The 21477-nt window shown below is 36.1% G+C and overlaps 1 protein-coding gene across 1 annotated transcript; it reads right to left on the bottom strand.

The window, feature by feature from the left end:
• Positions 1-691: 691 nt before the first annotated feature.
• Positions 692-1227, bottom strand: LOC130472200 (uncharacterized). Its single transcript, XM_056842700.1, has 2 exons — positions 918-1227; positions 692-864 (listed from the first exon to the last, which is right to left on the bottom strand). The coding sequence occupies exons 1-2, from the start codon at positions 1225-1227 to the stop codon at positions 692-694; spliced, it is 483 nt and encodes a 160-aa protein (XP_056698678.1).
• Between the last annotated feature and the right edge of the window lie 20250 nt (positions 1228-21477).

Raw genomic sequence — 21477 nt, 5'->3', positions numbered from 1 at the left:
TTAAGTCTAAGAGAATCTAGAATATTATGTCCCGAATGGCCCAAACGATCATGTCATAAGGACGACGAAAGAGTAGCAAAAGTTGATGGTGAGGTGTCTCGATTGGAAATGGTGGTGGTGATGGGGTAAAGGTCGCCCGTGCTATCACATCTCATGAGATGCATTCCCATCTGATAGTCCTTCATAGAAAACCCAAACAAATCAAATTCAACAGAAACTGAGTTATTATTAGTAAATTTACGCACGGAAATTAAGTTTTTGATGAGTTGGGGAGCATGGAAAACATTTATTAAGGACAAGGGTGGATTAGGAGGAGAAAAATAGGTATGACCACAACCACGAATTGGAATCAAATGACCATTACCAACAATCATATTACGGTTAGTGCTCAAATTAAAATAAGACGAGAGAGTACCTTGATCAGATGGCATATGGGAAATAGCATCGGTATTCATATACCAATATGCATCTGGTGGATTAAGAGCAAGAGTGTGCATTGCCACATTAATGTCCGTTGGGCAAGTGGATGAAGCAGCAATGACAAAATCATGTGAAGGGCGTGGAACAAGTAGACCAAGATGTTGTTGGGGGGGGGGGGGAATTGGGCCTTGTGGACGAGGCCAAGGACCAGTGGGGGGGGGGGGGGGGGAATTGGGCCTTGTGGACGAGGCCAAGGACCAGTCGGATAAGGTCATGGAGGTTCTTCCCATGGATGCATCCAAGGCTTCCAATGTTGTGGATGGTATACCCATACCGACTGCTGTTGCTGCTGATTCTGTCCGCGGGCGTCACCTCTACCACGGCCACCACCATGGTTGTCGGTGTTTCCTCGGCCACCGCCACGACCTTCGCCTCCCCTATTTCCTTTTACAGAATTGCGTCCATGATGCCATTCTATCCACCATTCGAAGACCCACCATGATGGTGGTTATGGTGATTGTGACTGGCACAAGAATAATCGGCAACCACCATCGCCGCACCCTCAAGAGTTGCACTTACGGCCATGGTGGATTCCTCAAGTCTGAGCATTAAACAAGCCGTAGTAAACAAGGGAAGAGGGTCTTTGTGTTGGATTTGAGAAGCCACGTTTGGATACGCCTCTGTAAGTCCTGCTACCAAACGGAGAACAAGACGGTGATTGGACACCGGAGCACCAACATTGGTCAATTGATCCGCCAGCATTTTGATCTTCTGGCAGTATAAGGTGGTGTTAGGGAAATAAGCCATGACAATGGTGGAGAACTGGTGTTCAAGGTGGACATCACATGTGTTCTTGTTGTTCCGGAAAATGTCATGTAAGCGCTCCTACGCTTCCCCGACAGTTGAATCCGGTGCAACGAAGGTGTGGAGGAGATCATTGGAGATCGTCCCGTATATCCATTGAAGGACGATGGAATCAGTGCAAGACCATAGAGCTTCGTCGATTACAGAAGACTTGTCCTCCGAGTCGATATCAGCATTGGCAGATGGAATAATATGATCAAGAGATAAAAAGGCCCTAGCATGAATTTTGAGCAATTTCTCCCATGATGCATATTGAGAGGATTCCATCTCTAGAATGACAGGGATGAAGGTATTGATGTTGCTGACGGAGAAAGCAGGATGAACGGTTCTTATGTTGTCACCCATGAAAGAAAATGAGAGAGGTAGAGGATGGTAGAAAAAGAGAGTAAGGACGGCTAGGGCAGAGAGAATATGATGGTGCTAAACCTAAACTCGTGATACCATGAAGGAAGGAATAACTTCGTACTTCTTTCATTAATTCATAGGGTTTAGACACAGTAGTACAAGGGCTAAACCCTAAAGCCCATATATAAGAGAATATATGCTATACATAAATAGAAGATACACTATACATAAATAGGAGATATTATATGCATAATTACGATTATTACATAATACTATTACTAAGGAAATCCCTACGGATTGCACCAGATAGGCTCGACTTTGGGCACGAAAATAAAAACCTACATGATCGAGCAAAGAGTCTTGGGCCGTAATTTTTGGGTAATAAACACGACGCGATGCCACCCAGTACGTAAGCACGACACAAAACGGCACGTCACAACAAGAAACTAGTCGATTTGGCTTAAGCAGGACTTATTCAGGCTCAATACACGCGTGCTCAACACGAGTCACATCCCCCACCCGTTTTCAGAAATCTCCACAGACTCCACCCTACCAACACATGAACAATGCATGTAATTAATAATGTATGTGGCTTGTTAAGTGTACATAACAATAAGATATTAACATGATGTCAAAGATTAGTAGCATATATACCATACATTAAAGGTTCGAACCCCTTTCCCTCGTCTATAAGCATGATTTACTTGTGTATCATTTGGAACAAAAAATAATAATCAAGTGAATTTTTTATATTTTACCGTCAAGACTCAAGAAAATTAAATATCAAGTATAGAGGCGACATGGGGGAAATTGAGGGGCTGGCGAGGTCAATGACCTAGCCCATTAAAAATTAAATATGCATCGTAAAAACACATGTCTAATACGAACTATAGTTCAAGTAGTAATTTTTCTTAGAAAGTCAAAAGTACATGTTACTGGAGGTACAGGGTTTGAATCTTGTCAAGCTTACTTTTATTAGTTGGGTTTTTTACATTTCATTTTTATTTACATTGTTGTAAAAATTGTATGTTAATTTTTTTTCCTCCCAAATTATAATTTATGGTTTCATTCCTTAATAGACTGGGGCTGACAGGACCATGACTTCCCCCATGATATAGTTAAAAATTAAATATACATTATAAAGCACATGTCTAATATAGTTCAAGTGATAATTTTGCGTAGAAAGTCAAAAGTTGTTGGGAGTATAGGGTGATGACACTCCCACTAGTCGTTATGATGGGCAATTTCAGTTCTTTGAGATTTTGGTTTAGGATGTGAGCAACACACAAGTAATAATATTTAGTCCACTTGACACAATATTATTACACTACAACAATTATAGTAGATAAGGGGTAAGTAAGGGGTCGAACTCTCGGGGATCAATCATTTTTTATACTACCAAGAAACATGTAGCTACTAGAACACTTCACTTCAACAACAATCAGTAGTTGGAGCGTTTGCACAACTAGTCACGAATTGTACAAACGAGGTAATCTATACTAAATGATGAACTGGAGAAGAGGAATTTCACCTAGTATAGTTATTGTAAGTCAACGACTCTCTTACTCTACTCAAGCATGAATATTTAGCGAATTACAAGTTAGTCTAGGGAGTATTGGGCACTAATACAAACCATTCCCATCTGATGGTTACAGTGTCGTTCAAGAGTCTAGAGTTATGCTTCTGATTTCCTATCTAGATACATGATGGTCATGTTAACAACTAGGTAAATACTTCCTCCGTTTCAAAAAAATTGCAACACATTGATTAGCATGTTTGCCGAGACATAACTTTGACCGAAAATATCTCCAATCATACTTCTTTTTTCTAATCTTAAAATTTAATTATGAAAATATACAATGAAATCAGTCCACCAAAATTTTACTTATGATATTTGGTTTTAATAATTTAGTAAAAATTTATGGTCAAATTTAGTAAATGAATAGTGGAAAAATTGAAAGTGTTGCATTTTTTTTAAAACGGAGGAAGTAGAAATGAGGCTCAACACCCACTATAATCACTCTCTTAGGGTCAACACGACGAACGAGCGTTTTTTCGTGTTAAATGGAGTGTTTTCGGTGTCAAAGGCTCCGTATTCAATGCCTATCTAGGAGAACAACTATAGAACATGAATCAAAACTTTTCCTTGGGGTTTGGAACAAGGAAATAAACAAGCAAGACCAACCTAAGTCCATCTGCCATGCTCACACACCCATCTCAATCAAGGACATAATACCCACAACAACTAACAAATCCCAACAAACACCAAAGTTACATACGAAAACAGAAAGAAAAAATTATCATGTCATAATTCTACTATGGGTCACCCAACCCCTAAGCTTAAGAGAACTACTCACACATAGTAGCACTTAAACCTAGAAGATCTAAGCAAATCATACATGAAAACATGACTTTCTATTTTGGGTAAAGAAATTCAACTTAAAAGATGAAGTTGAGTGTTGACCCTAAGTTTTGGTTGATGACTTAAGCAAACTTCCTGATGTTGTTGGTCTATGTTCAGGGTTTATTACTAAAGTTCCTCGAGGAACTATGTATGGTTGCGGGGAGTTTATGAGCTGGAAGTAGCTAAGCTGGAGCATCAAGGTTGACACAAACCAGAGACACAACTACAACCAATAGAAGATTCCAATATTGAGCAACGAATGGTGGAGTTCCTATATCTGAGTTCCTATGTACTCAACGAGGAACTCCTCTATTTCTGAGTTGGAACAACTGAATCTTATGAGTTGTAAGCTCCAGAAAGGGAAGACATGAAGACTAGGTCATATGTTATACTTAGAATTTATGTAAGCTACTTCTATTTCTTTAAAGATATATTATGGAATTATAAGGAACTTAATTTATTAAACGATTTTATCAAAGTATCTGGAAGCAAGTTTTATGGAAAATAAATTAAATAAATAAATATTTTTTTTACTATTTTAAATAAAATCAGATTTTCATATCTTATTCCTCAAGTAAAAACAGTTTTGATTTTCCTAAAACTTCTCCTAAATTCTTGTAAAATACCTAAAAATTATTAAGGATTGATTTTCTCAAGTTAAATTTGAGGATGTACGTGGGAAGTGGTCTTCACTTGTTCCTCAAGTCAAGGAAACGTGGAGATCAAGTCCCAATACTTGGCAGTTGAGGTTTTTGGGGAACTAATCTAATGAGACTTTCCTATAAAAGGGACAAGTCATTTTCTGACAAAATCACACAAACACACAAAGATTTCATATTTCCTAAAAAGTGATTTTGTCAGTAAACCAATTTGTATCTTATTAAGTTCAAGTTCCAAAAGTTCCTAATATATCTAAGCTTTATTAGTACCAAGTGTTTTCTTATTAAAAAGAATTGTATTTTGCGTTATAAAGGGTTGAGTAATCCTTGAGTGGCTTAGAGTTAAGTCTGAAAGAACTAGAGTAAGAGCAACACAATAATCGAAGGGATTGTTGTGAGGAACTCAAGTTTGAGAGGAACTCGAGTTATTTAGAGTATTGTAATCGAGGCATTGCATTAATTCAAAAGAGTTTGAGTTTTTTCCTTCTTGATTGGTATCAAGAAGTTTCCTAAATTGGTTATTTTTCGTCTCTTTGATTCACATTTCCTTTGTTATTTCAAGTTCCGTAAGAAACTTCACTAAAGTTCGAATTACAATTCACCCCCCTCTTGTACGTGTTCCTACTGGAATATCATTGAGGATGAACACCAAGTACATGCCAAATTGGGTAAAGAACTTCAACCATAAATCATACACTAAAAGCTCATAATTTATAAATAAAGCTAGAAACGAAAGCAATAAATTGATTAAGAAAATAAACAACTAAAAGTACGTGAATGGAAAGAGGAGATCTAGCTCCTAAAAGTGTATAATTCAAAAGACAAATTAAAGAAAACTAAAGAGTTAACTAGAAAGCAATAAAGTGGTGAGAGTATGTACTAAGAGAAAGCAAAGTGACTGAAAAAATAAAACTAAGATACACTCCACACATGTGGGTTTTAGGTTAACATTTTATTTATACTAAGGGGAACATGTGCCCAATAAGTGGGGTAGTCGTCATGCTTCGCACGGTCTTCATCAAAGTTGCACGACCCGTGCCAAATGTGCACGACCCGTGCAGCGGGTCATGCAACAGATAATGCACGGCCCGTGTCGAATCGTGCATGGTTCTTGCACAGCTATTATCCATGGTTGATGCTCCTCCAATGCGGTGCAAGGGTTGCATGGTTCGTGCAAGAACCATGCCTCTAGCTGCTTCAAGCACTTCCTTCTACTCTTTTCTCGAGCATAAATGTCAGGCATCCTTCAAGCCCAAAGACTCAAGTTGGTGGAAGCTTTCCACCCATTCTTCTCTTCCTTCGTGAGAGCCTTCGATGATAGTGATGAGGTGAGGTGACGAGGATGCAGCGAATCTTGCACTCGAACCCCATTAGTGTGGCCATTCCCTCTTTTGGATTAAAGGACATCCATACTTCGTGTGTCGCTTTAGCTTGGCCTGAAAATAGGGAGAGAGGAGCTCTCCATATAAAATAAACAAAGAATTAAAGGCAATGGAGTATGAATAGCTCTAAATGCAACTATATGCAACTACACTACGCTAATATGTACAGAAAAGAGATAATTGGCTCCTAAAAATGTGCAAATTACAAGCACATCATAGGATTTGAATCTTGTCAAACTGACTTTTATTAGTTTGTTTTTTTATTTACATTGTTATAAAATTGTATGTTCAATTCCCCCCCCCCCCAATGTATAACTTCTAGTTTCTTCATTTAATAGACCTCGTTGATAATTAGTGTGTTTTTCATAAATCTGAACTTAGACCATCTCGAATGGTGGCTCATTGTTGGATGGGTTATAAATAATGACAACCATTGTCATTTTTTGTAAGTTTTTTCAAAAGCCTTTCTTCTTAATACAAGAAACCTCTTTTTTTAATAAAGGCGTGAAAAAATGAATGATAAGTGAGTTTAAGAGTGTCTCATCAATGGACATTTAGCCCTAAAACAATTTATATTTAGTGACTCACAATTGGAGAAATAAAATCGTTTATGAAAGGTTTTTGAGGCTCACAAATGGACGCTCTTAGTGGAATAATCAGGTCTAATTGGAAAAGAGTGAACTTGACAGTGACAAAAAAAGATTTAGTTATTAACTTTACTTTAGTCGTAAAAATTATCTTAATCCTTAACTTTTTTAAAAAAAGGAGAATTTTTCAATTACTACGTACTACTTAGAGAATTTGTCAATTAATACCTAGGTTTTTAAATTTATCAATTAGTCCACTAATGACATCAAAACCTTAATTATAATTTATTAATTTCAATTGATTAATAAAAAAATCAAAAAAAAATCTCAAAGTTAAATCCGAAACACTATCCGAACTATCCAAAATTTAAAAAAATCCTAAAATTCGGTCTTTTAACCGGGATTAATTATTTTTTATTATTTTTAATTTTCGGGATGATTATTTTGGATTAATTTGTTTAATTTTGGGTAATTTCGGACAAAAATACAAAATGATCACTCTCGGAAAAAAGACCGTAAAATAAAAAAACAAAATTAAATCCCAATTTTTTTGGTCATTTCGGATTTCAATTTTTTTTTTAAATATTGGGTAATATTTGGGATTTAATTTTGTGAGTTTTCTTTTTGAAACTTTAATTTTAATTAGTTAAATAAATGATTAATGTCTTAAGGGTTAATTAGGATATCATTAGTAGATTAATTGGTTGGAATATATATTAAATTATTAAGGTAAAAATTGATATCAATTGTTAGAAAGGTATGTAGTAATTGACTACTTTTACTAACATAAGCAAACTCTCTAACAACCTAGGTAGTAATTAACAATTTTTTCTTTAAAAAAAAACAACTTCTCTTTTAAAAATTTATCTTTAATTCTTAACTATATACTCGTGTAGCAATGAAGTCTTGTTATATTAAAAGAGTAAAAACTCGTGTACAATATGTCACAAGTTTAAATTTCTATCTAACATTTGTAATTTACTCCGTACAAGGTATTTGTGGCTTATTCGGACAAAACAATCATATTTTTTAAAAAAGGTAAGGAAAATTGGTACAAAATTAGGAGTCCCTTCGCTCGAGGAAGACTCCTGAAAAATCATCTTGTACAATCTTACTAAGGACCTGACTACTATCATGCTGAATGTACATCAAATCTGCTACTAAGTGACCTACATTTGCTGTCCAATCTACCGCTCAGTTTGCTTCTCTATAAATGTGCTTAATAGTGACGTTGCTGAAATTTTGAATAAGTACTTTGATGTCGTCGATAATATTTCGGAGTTTCCAAGGGGTCTTCCAAATTCCCTTGACAGTGTAGATGACAAGGAGATTGTCTCCTTCAATGTGGAGGTTGGAGATGTTAAGTTTGGTGGTTTCCAGTAGGAGGCCTCTATGAAGAGCCATTGCTTCTTCCATGTCGACCTGAGTAGAGCCTAGGTTGAAAGCTACCTCCGAAAGAACTTGGCCACTGTTGTCTCTAATGATAATGCTTGTTGCTGCTGAGTTGTTTTTACGAGATCCGTCGAAATTGAGTTTGAAGGCTCCTAGAGGAGGAGGAAACCATCTCACCAGTAATAGGAGAAGAAGAATGGGGATGGGGGTGTTGATTAGGGGAAGCTGGGGATTAAATAGAGTCCATAAGGAGCCTATAATCCTATTCTTTATAGTGATTGTAGGCTTTAAAGTAGCATTTTAAAGGTGAGAAGGTCGTTTGGGAAAAGATAACATTGTTTCTTTCTTTCCATATAGCCCAGAGAAGAAAAATAAACTTTGAGAGACTTCTCGGGTGGCGCCAAAGTTCTTTTAGTGTAATGAAAAGGTCTCTAAACCTTACAGTGCAATCTAGCCAATTGATGGTTAGGCGAGCTTCCCATACTTGGGAAGAGAAGTTACACCCAATGAAAAGGTGGTACAGAGATTCATCATCGTAGTTGCATCTTGGACAAGAGGGGGAGGGGAAAATTTTTCTTTAAAAAGGAGTTTGTCTACAGGGTAGGCTTTGGTGGCAGATTTTCCAGAGAAAGATTCTCATCTTAGGAGGGATGTCTAAGCTCCATATCCATATGTGTTCCCACTTAGGTAAGTTATCTGGGATTTTATGGGCCAGCCAATTAGCTTATTTGACAGAGAAGTCACCAGATTTAGTATAACCCCAAACTGGGGTATCCTCTTTGTCGTGTAAGGGAATTGGGATCCCTTTCCCATTAAGAAACAAAGGTTCAGAAAGCAATTGGAGTAGCTTAATCAAATCCCATTGTTTTGAGGGAAGAATGAAATCAGCAATAGTCAATTCGCAATGACCCGAGGGAGGGGTAGCCTGGTTACAATCTCTAAGACTAGACTGAAAAACCAGTTACCATTCCAGAAGATGATATTCTTACCATTTCCTATTTTCCAACGAATACCTTTCCTAATTAATTCTCTTTGATTAAGGATGTGCCCCCAAATTGAAGAGTCTGTGGGTTTGGGTTTAGCTTTGTAAGTGAAGAAATTTCTATTATGTAAATATTTTTTTCTCATTAAGGTGGCCCAGATGTTATTTTCTTCTGTTAATACTTTACAACCAAGTTTGGCCAGGAAGGCTCTATTCAGAGAATTAGTTTTACGAAGGCCCAACCCACCTACCGATTTAGGTCGACATACTTTATCCCAGGAGATGGTTGGTATGGAATTGTTATTTGGGTCAGAATTCCAGAAGAAACGTCTGTGAGAAGCATCAAGGTTGGCAGGCGTTTTTTTTGGGAGGAGGAAGGATGAGCAGATGTAGGCTGGGAGGCCTTCTAAGTTGCTTTGGATAAAGATCGAACGCATTGCCTTGGAAAGAAAGTTATCTTGCCAAAGTGAGATACGGGATTCGTTTTTTTGCATAATTCTTTTATACTCCTACTTATTCGGGGAGTACCCCCAAAAGTGGGCTCCTAAATAGCGCCCTAGGGACGACGATTTAGTCATATTAAAGAGTCCTGAAAGAGTATCCCTTCTTGTGTGGGGTATCATTTTAGAAAAGACGATGGCCGACTTATGGAAATCAACAAGTTGCCCTGAGAGGGAGCATAATTAATCTATAATTTTTTTAAGGTGGGAACAGGCTGAATTTGTAGCTTTACATAAAAGTAGGTTGTCGTCAGCGAACATCAGCCCTGGGATTTTACACGTTCTCGGAGTCAACCTAAAACCAATCCTAATGGACGTGTTATTATTTTCCTGGTACAGGAAAGAAACAAACACTTCCATACAGATAATGAACAAGTAGGGAGACAATGGGTCACCTTGACTAATCCCACGTGAGGGGCGAAAGCGGTCTGTAGTTTCACCATTAATTTTGACGGAGTATGAAACTTTAGTTACACATGCTTTTTTCCACTCCACCCACCTTGGTGGAAATCTTAGTTTTAAAAGGACTTCCCATAAAAAAAATCTCACTCTATTATGTCATAGGTTTTTTCCATATCGAGATTTAGGGCGCATCCCCCTAATTTTGATTTTGAGTTTTTGGAAGTGTTCAAAATTTCTTGAACAACCAGAAAATTGTCATGAATTGATCGATTGGGGGTGAAAGTGTTCTGAAAGGGGATGGCATGCTTTTGAAGCACTATGGTAAGTCTGGAGACAAGAAGTTTTGCTATGGCTTTGTACATAGTATTACAAAGGCTAATAGGTCTGAAGTGATTTGGATTCTCAGGATTGTCTGTCTTGGGGATGAGGGCTATGATTGTGTGGTTTAGGGCTAGAGGAAGTTTCACATGGTCGAAAAATCTTTTAATAGTTGTAGTTACTTCCTCACCAATAATGGGCCAGTCCATTTGGAAGAAGAAGGGACCATAGCCATCATGGCCTAGGGATTTGAGGTGGTTCATGTCAAAGAAGCTTGCCTTAATTTCATCATTTGAGAAGGGGGTCAAGGGTGTCTCGCATTCTGTGTTCGAGAGGAGTGGCTGCAGGAAGTCGAGATTAACAATTCTATTTTGTGCCACTTGCGAGGTGAATCTGCCTTTAAAAGATTCTCGTAGGATATTTTTTATCGTAGCTTGGTCCTCCTCCCAAAGTCCCAAAATATTTTTTTTTATTCTGAAAATGGAATTTCTAGTAACTTTCTTAGTCATTTTTTGATGATAGAATCTGGTCTTACGGTCCCCCTGCGAAAGCCAAGTTTTACGAGCTTGTGATTTCCAGTTATGGAGCCCACAGAGGAGGATTTTCTCTCTTTGTCTAATCATTCTACCTAGATGGTTATGAAGAATCGGGTTGTAAGGCTGAGACATGAGCCGAGATTCTAGGTCGTTAATTTTGTCTGCATTCATTTTTAGATTGCGGTTTTTGTGACAATATTTTGCTTTGGCCCAAGAATTAATTTATTTTTTAATGTTAATTAACTTGGAGCTTATTCTAAAGAATCCAGATCCTACAATGCTAGTAGGCCAATGTTTTTTTATAATTGATTGAGTATCTTTATCCAAAGTCCAATAATTCTGGAACCTGGACGTACTCTTAGTAAGGTTTGTGGTGGCATTAGAGTCAAAGAAGATATCAGCATGGTCTGAGATTGTAAAAGTTTCATATTTAATAGTGGTCTGCGGGAAACTATCGATGAAAGAATGGTGGGCTACGACTCTATCCAGACATTGATACAGACCCAGCTTTTGATTAGATTTCCATTAGAAGGTTTGAGAAGTACAATTTATATCCGTTGCACTTGTTGAGACCAAGAAATTCAGAAATCTAATGCATTGACTGCTTGTAACTGGATTGCCTCCTATTTTATCTTCTGGGGATAGGAGTTCGTTAAAATCACCTAAAAGGACCCATTGTGTGGTTAAATCATTGTAGAAGTTAGTCATTGTACTCCAAAAATATTCTTTTGCACTCTCTTGAGCTGGAAAGTACGCTCCTGAAACTAAGGTTGTTATCCCTGAGGATTTGACGGTGACTGAAACATGAGCACATCTATCGTTAATTAATTTGGTATTAACATGAATGTTGTCATTATTCCAACAAATCCTCATACCGCCATATTTTCAAAATTGTGAAAGTGGAGCCCTCTAACGATCTGCTTACTATTTAAATTGGAGGTCGTTGTTTCAATTACAAAAAGAATGTCTGGTCTAAATGTGCTAAAATAGTGAGTGATTTCTGCTGTTGCTTATGGTTTTTTACCACCTTGAATATTCCAAGAAAGGACTTTCATAAATTAACTAAGGTTGAAAATAGGGGGATAGGGCAGAAGTGTGTTGGAGCACATGCCAGAAAGTGCTTCACACTTGAAGGATTTGAGAAAAGAAGGGCAGAAAAAATGGGGTTTTAGAAAACCCATTGTCAGAGCCCATCATAAATGAGGAGCAGATTGTGAACCAAGATAAAAGTTCATACAGTCCATAATACACGAGACAAAAATGAAAATGCATAAATTCTAAAGACAGTGTAAGAGCAAGGCTCCAACTAAGTTTTGGCCAACATTTCCGCCATTGAAATATACTCCCTCCGTCTCTTTTTGTTTTTTACGTTTTCCTTTTTGGGTATTTCAAAATGTTCTTTACATTTCTTTTTATATATTATCACATAATGACTTAGTATTCTATCAAAATTTGTGTCTAATTATTATTTTAACCAATTAAATTCATTGGGTCATTTAATCTCTCACACTTTTTCATTGAGACATTAAAATTTTCTCATTTCCCAATATCAGATTTTTGATAAAAGTGAAAGCACTATAATAAACGTAATTTATCTTGTTTAAATAAAAAAAATTGAGAAATCTCGATGCAAATTAATTAATCGTTAAAATGCGTGAAAAATACCAAACGTAAAGAACAAAATGAGACGGAGGGAGTAGCTGCTATCCTTGACAAATCTTTTTCCGCGTCTGGTCATAGCATGAATGATCAAAAAAATTAGATCAAAGAAGAGTTCGGGACGATCAAGGCAGGTATTGTGCAACCAAGACTGCGGAGTTGTTACAATAAAACGTAGCGGAAGGAGAAGTAGAAAACCCTCAGGTGCTAATTTTAGGGAAGAAAGCACTTCATCATAGGGGTACTCGTAGAGAAAATGCCACCAGACCCAGAAAGAGAACCAACTGATAGAGAGTTTCCCTAAGACTGGGTGCCTCGATCTGTAGTGACTCTCAACCAAGGTGGTTGGCAAAGCCCCTATAAGATACAAGAAGTATGGCTTGTTCCTCAGCTTAAAAGGATAGTGAGCCATGACCAACAACAAATAGCTAAAAGTAGACAGAGCCATGTGCAAAAACCAGGGGGGCAGATAGTAGCAACAGAAATGAAATTCATACATTAAAAGGATCCAACTACACTGGTTGTAATATGATAGGTCCGTTGTCAAGCCTACCAAAAAATAAAAAAAACCTAACTTGGTCTCTCTAATAGGTAGAAAGGGCATGGAAGGGTCGATCCACAGGAACTAAGGGGAGCACTGTTAAAATATTGACTATGATAAGCTAGGCCAAGTCTTTTTGGGGTGATGATTTTTGGGTTAAAATGAACAAAAATTAAAAAATACCTTAGGAAAGGGTATCCACCAATCAAATAATTCACAAACCAAACAATCAAAATGAGAAAGAAACAAAGGGGATCAATTGAGGGGAATCGTTCATCCAAGGGTATTCTAACTACTCTTTCAAGCTAGTTAGATTGGCCTAATATCCAACCAAAGACCTATTTTCATGGCTAAGGCATTCAACTAAGCATATCCATATACATGATGACAATCAAAGAAAGTCCCCTAGACTATGTAGTCCCTATTTTCATGGTCCTCCAAGTCTAATGATCGATTTGAGGCAACCCCTTAACTTCATCTTTCGATCTTTCACTAAGGGTACCTAAATAATGCTTTTATGATGGCCAACCACACAATCATTCATGAAATACCAAATCAATCAACCAAATTCATCCCAAATGAAAATCCCATGTTCAATTTATAGGTTCATAATCATCAATGGCTTCAACCAATTCCCAAGTAAAACAACTACTCACAAATCATTCTAAATAGCAAGAACAAAGATATTACAACTAATACCATGAAATCCAACACTAATCTAAGACAAACAAGTAATTAAAAGTGAAACAATACAAAAATAAGTAAAATAAACTATAAAACAAGAGATAGAGTAAGAAATTCTCATTGAAATTGCAAGGAATCTCCAAATCTTCAAGTTTCCTTCTTAGATGCTTCAAAATCCAAGCATTCAACAAGTTTCTCTTACTTTCTCTCTCTAGAAAACGAGAGTTTCTCTCCCTAAAAACCCTAACCTAAGCTAAAATCTGCTAATACATGGCTTCCTCCTTTGAAAATGCCGTACAATGACTATTTATACCAAGCAACATAGTAATATCCGTCAAAAGAAAGTTTACGCGGAACACGTCGTCCCGGGCGGGACGGGATTGTCCCGGGCGGGACGAGAGAGCTGGGAAAAAATAACAGAGAATTCCAGTAGCAAAATCCCGCCCGGGGTGAAATACGTCGCGGGCGGGATGCCTTGTCCCGGGCGGGACGGGTCCTCGTCGCGGGTGGGATCGGCCTTCTCGCGGAAAGTCGAACATAGCCTGCTTCAAATGGCCATAACTTCTTCGTTACTCGTCCAAATAAGTCGTGTGACCACTCGTTGGAAAGCTCTTAGAATAATCTTTCATCTCCAACTGAGATCACAAGAAAATATTAAGTATACAAAAAGTTATGCTCGTTTTAGTGTGGCTGTTGTGCACAAGTCTTGCAAAACTCTTCCAAATGGTTTTATTTCGCTCATTTGCGCCCTGCCATTCTTTGTGCGTGGCATGTAGACGTGCAAGATCCAAACCTACAACATTAAGCACAAGGGAGCAGTACCAAATCCTAAAAAAGTGACAAAATTAACTAAAATTTACAAAAGACCTACAACTATAACAATTATCTAAAACTTAAGCAAAATAAGCTAGGAAATGCACAATGAGGATGGAATAAAGATCAAAATGGGAGAAAAAAGACACTTAATAGTTGACAAAACTACCACTTATCATAATACATACTAGCAAACAAACTGAATAAACCTTCAACCCAGGTTACTATTCTAACAATAACAAGTCAAAAAGCTACCCTATTCTTGAAATTGTTAACATTAAAAATATTGAAGTAACCTGGGTGAGTCAAAACATTGAGTAGAAGATAAAAAAAATTGACCAGTTGAGATAAACATGATGCTTCACAAAAAATCGATAGCAGTGACAAGTGAACCAATTTAATTAATTATTACTGCATAACTATTTAATGCTATTTTTAATCATGAATTATTAATTATTTCGTTATTTATTTAATTAATTAATTATTTATTTAATATTACTTATGGAGTATTAAATTTTTAATTAGAAGTATTAGTTAATTAGTAAAAAAATAAGGATATAAAGTAATTTAGGTAGTGGGAAGCTAAAAGTCAACTCCGAAAATACATTTTTTTGCGAAAAAGATGGTTTTTCAGGTAGCCAAAAAACCAGTTAGCGAACACATTTTTTGGCTGTTTGACCATATTAAAAAGCCAAAAATCAAAAATGAAAAAGCCAGTAAAAAACCAGTTACCAAACAAGCTCATTGTTCATCCCAGTGGATTCTACAGAGTATTAACTTTACCTCTTTAATGAGAAACCGAACGGATATTAGTTACTCCATCTGTCTCTTTTTGTTCTTTACGCTTGGCCTTTTGCACGTTTATTAACGATTAATTAATGTGCATGGAGATTCCTCTATTTTTTTAATTTAAACAAAAAAAATTACGTTTATTTATAATGTTTTCACTTTTATCAAAATTCTGATATTGAAAAAATGAAAAAATTTAATGTCCAAATAGAAAAATTAAATGATCCAATTAATTTAATTGGTTAAAATAATCATTGGACACAAATTTTGATAGAATATCAAAACATGGGGCTTACTATTTACCGCCTCATATTACTCAAAACCGCCTCATTCATTTACCCATATACCCTTCTTTATTTACTCCCCTCATTCAACATTTATCCATATACCCGCCTCATATCTAACCACCACCGCCGGCCACCATCGCCGGCCACTACCATCACGTCGTAGGCGACAACATGGCCGAGTCTTCACAAGAGTTTTTTTTTTGTCCGGAACTTTTTTTAGAAACTTATGCATTATCAGTTTGTACCATGGTACAAGCTTATGAATCATAAGCTTGTACCATGGTACAGACTTATGAGTTTTTAGCTTCGACCATGGTATTGACTTATGCAGTTTAAGCTTGTGTCATGGAAAGAGCTAAAAAATCATAAACATGTACCATGGTACAAGCTAAATATTCATAAGTCTATATTATTTAAGATTTTGATTTGTTGTTGCATTTGATTTAATGTAATCGGGAAAAGAAAAAAAATAGAAACTTATAAATTTTTAGCTCCTTCCATGGTACGGGCTTATGAATTTTAACCTCCTTCTATGGTACAAGCTTAAATTGCATAAGTCAATATCATAGTCGAAGCTAAAAACTCATAAGCCTGTACCATGGTACAAGCTTAAAATTCATAAGGTTGTACCATGGTACAAGCTAAAAATGCATAAGTTTCTAAAAAAAATTTCGGACAAAAAAAAAAACTCTTGTGAATACTCAGCCATTTTGTCGCCTAAAACGTGATGGTAGTGGCCACTGGCCGGAGGTAGTGGCCGGTGATGGTGGCCGGAGGTGGTGGGGTGGTGTGAGAGAATTGAAAAGTAAGATTAAGTAAGGGTACTAATGGAAAATAAGGGAAAATAGTGGGGCGATTTTGAGTAATATGGGGCGGCTTTTAGCGCACCACTAACATTTATGTGATAATAAAAAAAGAAATGTAAAGAATATTTTTGAAACACCCAAAATAAAAAACGTAAATAACAAAAAGAAACGAAAAAAGTATTAAAATAACCTTTTTAAAGGTGAGTTATTAAAATGATTTTTTGGATAAAACCACCTTTTAAAGTTGCCACTTTTGAAATAACCACCTTATAAGTTTTTTTTTAAAAAAATAACCACCTTAAATTTGCTCCGTTAAGGAAATCGCCACCTAATTTGAACTTCCGTCAAAAATTCCGTTTTGTGGGGACCACTTCCAGCTATTCTTTGAACTTTCCCTCCTTTTTTCCTTCCTTCTTCCTCCAATTAACACAGTCTTCCATTAGCAAAGCTTGCTCAATTTTTTTTCCTCAAATTTCCCCATTCTAAGCAATTTCTCTTTGAATTTTCTAGCTAATTTTAATTAGCTAACAAAATTCGACAATTTCCTCCATTTATCAGCATCGTGCACGTTGTGAAGCGGATTATTTGTGAAATTCTGAAATTACGGTTCTTCGTCTGTAAAATTTGGAGTTTTTTTTATTTGGGGTTTATAACTCAATTAATTGTTAAGGATTGATGAACCACGGTCAACAAACAACTCTTCCCCTTGAATTGGGACTATTAAAAGTATCATGCAAGCTCTTCCCCTTGTCAGCATTGCATAACATTAACGCAAATAAAGGGGAATGATAAACTACCAAGAGCTCCACAATAATTAATAGTCACGTGGTCTATCAACCTGCAACAATCAATTGAGTTAAAAACCCTAAATTAAAAAACCCCCCAAAATTCACATACGAAGAACCCTAATTTCATAATTTTACAAATTACATGTTTAACTACTTGCACCATGCTGATAATTGGGGAAAATTGACAAAAATTGTTTGGTGATGAAATGTACTTGAAAAATTGGAAGAGAAATGGATTTAATTTGCAGATTTTTAAGAATTTTTTTCCGATCAAGGTGCGTTAATGGAGAAAGAGATTATAAAGAGGAAGAAGAAAGGAAAAGAGGAGGGAAATCTGATTTGGTCGTTGGATGTGGGTCCCACAAAACGGAATTTTTGACGGAAGTTCAAATTAGGTGGTGATTTCCTTAACAGAGTAAATCTAAGGTGGTTATTTTTAAAAAAAAAAACTTATAAGGTGGTTATTTCAAAAGTGTCAACTTTAAAAGGTGGTTTTATCCAAAAAAATCCTTATTAAAATAACCTAGCATCTCCTTTTATAGCCAAAGCTAATACGAGACTCTAAAGTTTCAAGCCCAAAAATAAATATATTGTAAAAAAATAGATATTTTACGAGTACGTATTAAGGAAAGAAATCAATGAGATGATCCATATTTTCAAACCCAAAAAGGCTTCACAAATTCACGAATATGGTATTATTCCATCAGAAAACACGCAATCAAACCCAAATCTTTTGCCTTTGGAGTAATATTGAGTTTCAACCCAAGTTTAACCATCTCCAATCTGATGTTGAAAATTGGTTCCTAGATAATTTGAATGATACTGGGCTATCCCAGATTTTGAACACTACAAACCAAACAGTATTCATCTTTTGCCTTTGGAGAATATGGAACAGAAGGAACTTATGGATTTTTCAAAAAGAAAATAAAAGTATTCAGTCTTGGTGCCACCAAACTCTATGGTTAGCAAAAGAGCATGGAAATATAGAGAGTAAAGGAACACAACAGATTAAGCCAGTGCATTTGGATCCCCCTAGTCCTTCAAATTACTTTGTTAAATGCGATGCATCTTTCTGTTCCTCCACTCTCCTTGCCTCCTATGCAACAATTTGCAGGAATGAAGATCATACATTCATGGCTGGAATAGCTGGAACCTTCACCAGTACCTCAGCTGCTGCTGCAGAAACTCAATCTATCCTTATAGCTAGCTCATGGGTCATCATCAAAGCATGGCAGAATGTGACTATATTTACAGATTGCAAATCAGCAGTAGAACACCTAAACAATGACAACCCTCCAACTTCTTGGCTGTCTAACCTATATGCTAAATGCAGGGAGTTGCAAAGAATCCACGGGAGCCTCTGGGTGAAATTCAGAAGAAGGGAGCATATCATGGAAGCAGACTACGTGGCAAGGAAGGCCAAGGACCGGCTGAGTCTGTTGGATCAAGGCAGTGATTTAGAACCCCCCCCCCCCTGTTTAACTACTGATATCTCAACAAACAATGACACTAATTTTTTGGGAGCATGTTTGCTTCAAAGTAATTGGGCGATATGTGCCTGTATTTTGACCTCCACAAGGAGTGGAGTTAGCTGAAAACTTATTATGTATGTGCACTTTAATATTTAAGTAATCAAGTAACTCAGTTTCACCAAAAAAAAAAAAAAAAAACCCAAATCTTTTGTTGTACCTGACAATGGTGTGAAATTTTAAAAGGATAATACAAAATTCGTGAAAAAAAATTAACCAGGAAAGAAATATATTGGGGTAATTACTCCATTTTACGAGTACCCCGTAATCAATTAATCAATTAATTTGGTCAATATTCATAGTTTCTTCTTCCTGAAATATACGTTCTCTTCAAATATACGTAGTAGTACATGTAATTATTCCGTATTGTAATATGGTAAATGTCTACATTTTATTTTTAGAAAAATAATAAAGGTCGTAACTTGCGACTTTTAAAACGTTCTGTAATTATGACATGACACGTTTATGTATCATATTTTAAATTGGAAAGTAAGATAATTATATACCATATGTTATATGGTAAAGGTTGACCATATATATTAAGATTTTCTATGTTAGTGTTACTTATACATTGTATTCGTTGTTACTTTTCTTGTTCTATTGTAAGGGAAATTTCTTATTCCGGTCTATTCTTTAGAAGACTTTCTTATTACAGGCTATGCTTTTATGGACAGAAGAAATACAAATTATAATTTTTTATCCAATGCACGCGATGCGTGCGTATATTTCTAAAATCAGATTTATATCCAAATAATGTTGCAAAAACACTACAAAAGTATCATTTTAATTAAATATTAGATAAAGGTGTTTACGTGGATATTAAAATGGTAAAAAAAATCGGCTTATGTATAGAGATATTGCAATTTAATTATGTAATGAGGGTGTTTTAGTCTTTTTACATGGACATCAAGTTCTTCCCTCTTCCCTTATAGACTAAAGATAACCTAACCCTAACCTCAACTCCCATGGTTGATCCATTATTTGTGTGATGGATAATCAATACCTAGTATTTAAAAAAGAAAACCAACTTCCCTTTTACGACATGTAAGCAACACCATTTTGAAGACACGTGGCGGACACATAATCATGAACACTTAGGAGACATGTGGCCAAGAATACATAATCAATTCTTCATTTAAAACATAATAAGTCACCTCAACATTTCATCTTTCCCTTTCCAATTTTAGTTTACCACCATTTAGAACAATTTAGTTAGAGGCATTGATTAATACATTGGTGGTTATGGTGAATCAAGAATGAGAAACGTTTCAGATGGTTATAATTCTCTGGTTAATGAATTTGACTATTTATTAAATCTACATGTTTTACAATTTTTTATAGACCGATATTCCTCCCTGATTTATTTTGCTAAATTTCTTCATTTTGAAGAATTTTATTATTTTTCTATAGGTGGGTGGAAGTTAAAATTATGTTATGAATTTCTGATTCATGTCCACCCGATTGTTTTTTGGAAAAATATTTCTTCTAATCAGGTTGGTATTAGTTAAAGCTATCATTATATTGATTTTTTTAGCCCATTTAAATCAACGGTGCATCTTCTTTGCATCCCTTTGCCTGACTTGCCTCAAGCGTCTATCATATTTCAAGTTCTTTTACAAACGACTTAAAAACCGACAAACATAGATGCATTTTTGTTTTGAAATCTGTATGACATTTACTACTACCACACCCCCCAACTCTATAAGCATAATTTTGAGTTTTAAGAAAATGGTTTAGTCTTTTATATTTTCCAGCATTTTGATATATCACGTGTCGTTCTTAATCACAACTCTTAATTCTTAGGTCATTTTCTTTTTGGGTATTTTTCTTGATTGTGATGCAAAGGATAGGGTGCGAAACTTCATGTATACTTGGCAACTGAAACATAGTTTTTAATATAACAAACAACAATGGTGAATTTCTTAGCATATTGAAGATTTGTTGATTTCTTTGGTTTAATTCAAAGAATACATATGCTTAACTTAGTTACTCCGTACTAGCATATTTCTCTTATTATCATTTTTTTTAACCCTTGGATAAAAAGAAATTCCGTATACTCCTAAACTAAAAATGTATTTGTGGTCTTGGGGAGCTCATAATATATTCCATAAAAGTAATGCTTCCACCTAGGGATGGGCATGGGTCCAGGACCCGGCCTAGATCCGGTTGGACCCGGCCCATATTTAAGGGTCTGGGTCTAATTATTTGAGACCCAATGGATCTGGGGCGGATCTGGATCCATGTGTTTAAAAACGGGTCTAGGTCCAATATTCTCAGACCCATACCCGGTCCAGATCCGACCCATGGACCCGGCCAATTATTAGAAATTAGAAATAGTCTAATAAGATACATGCATGCATTAGTATTTTGGCACTAATTTGCGAATCGTGATATTTTATGTATCGAATGTGAATATGTGATGGTAAATCGCTTAAATTAATGGCGCGGGAAAATTTTCTAAGACAAAAATGTTAGAAATAAACAAATAACACTAGAACCATTTTTGACCCATTGGATCTGGGTATGGGTCAGAATTTTTCAGACCCAATGGATCTGGGGCGGGTCTAGGTCCGCCTAAAAAATATGGGTCTGGTCTGGGTCTCACCAGACCCGGCCCAGATCCAGGCCCATGCCCATCCCTACTTCCACCCAATATATCTTGGGAATTTTAGTATGTCTACGTATCAAAATTATTAGTGAAAGTTTTTAGTGAAGAATTATACATTTATACCTTTATCACTTTGGTATGTCAATTACAATTTCTTTTTAATTGAGTTTCCTAAAATATAG

This window comes from Spinacia oleracea, chromosome 4 (assembly GCF_020520425.1).
Source record: "Spinacia oleracea cultivar Varoflay chromosome 4, BTI_SOV_V1, whole genome shotgun sequence".
Lineage (NCBI taxonomy): Eukaryota > Viridiplantae > Streptophyta > Magnoliopsida > Caryophyllales > Amaranthaceae > Spinacia > Spinacia oleracea.
Note: the sequence above shows the minus strand (reverse complement) of the source record. Positions and strands in the feature narration are given on the sequence as shown.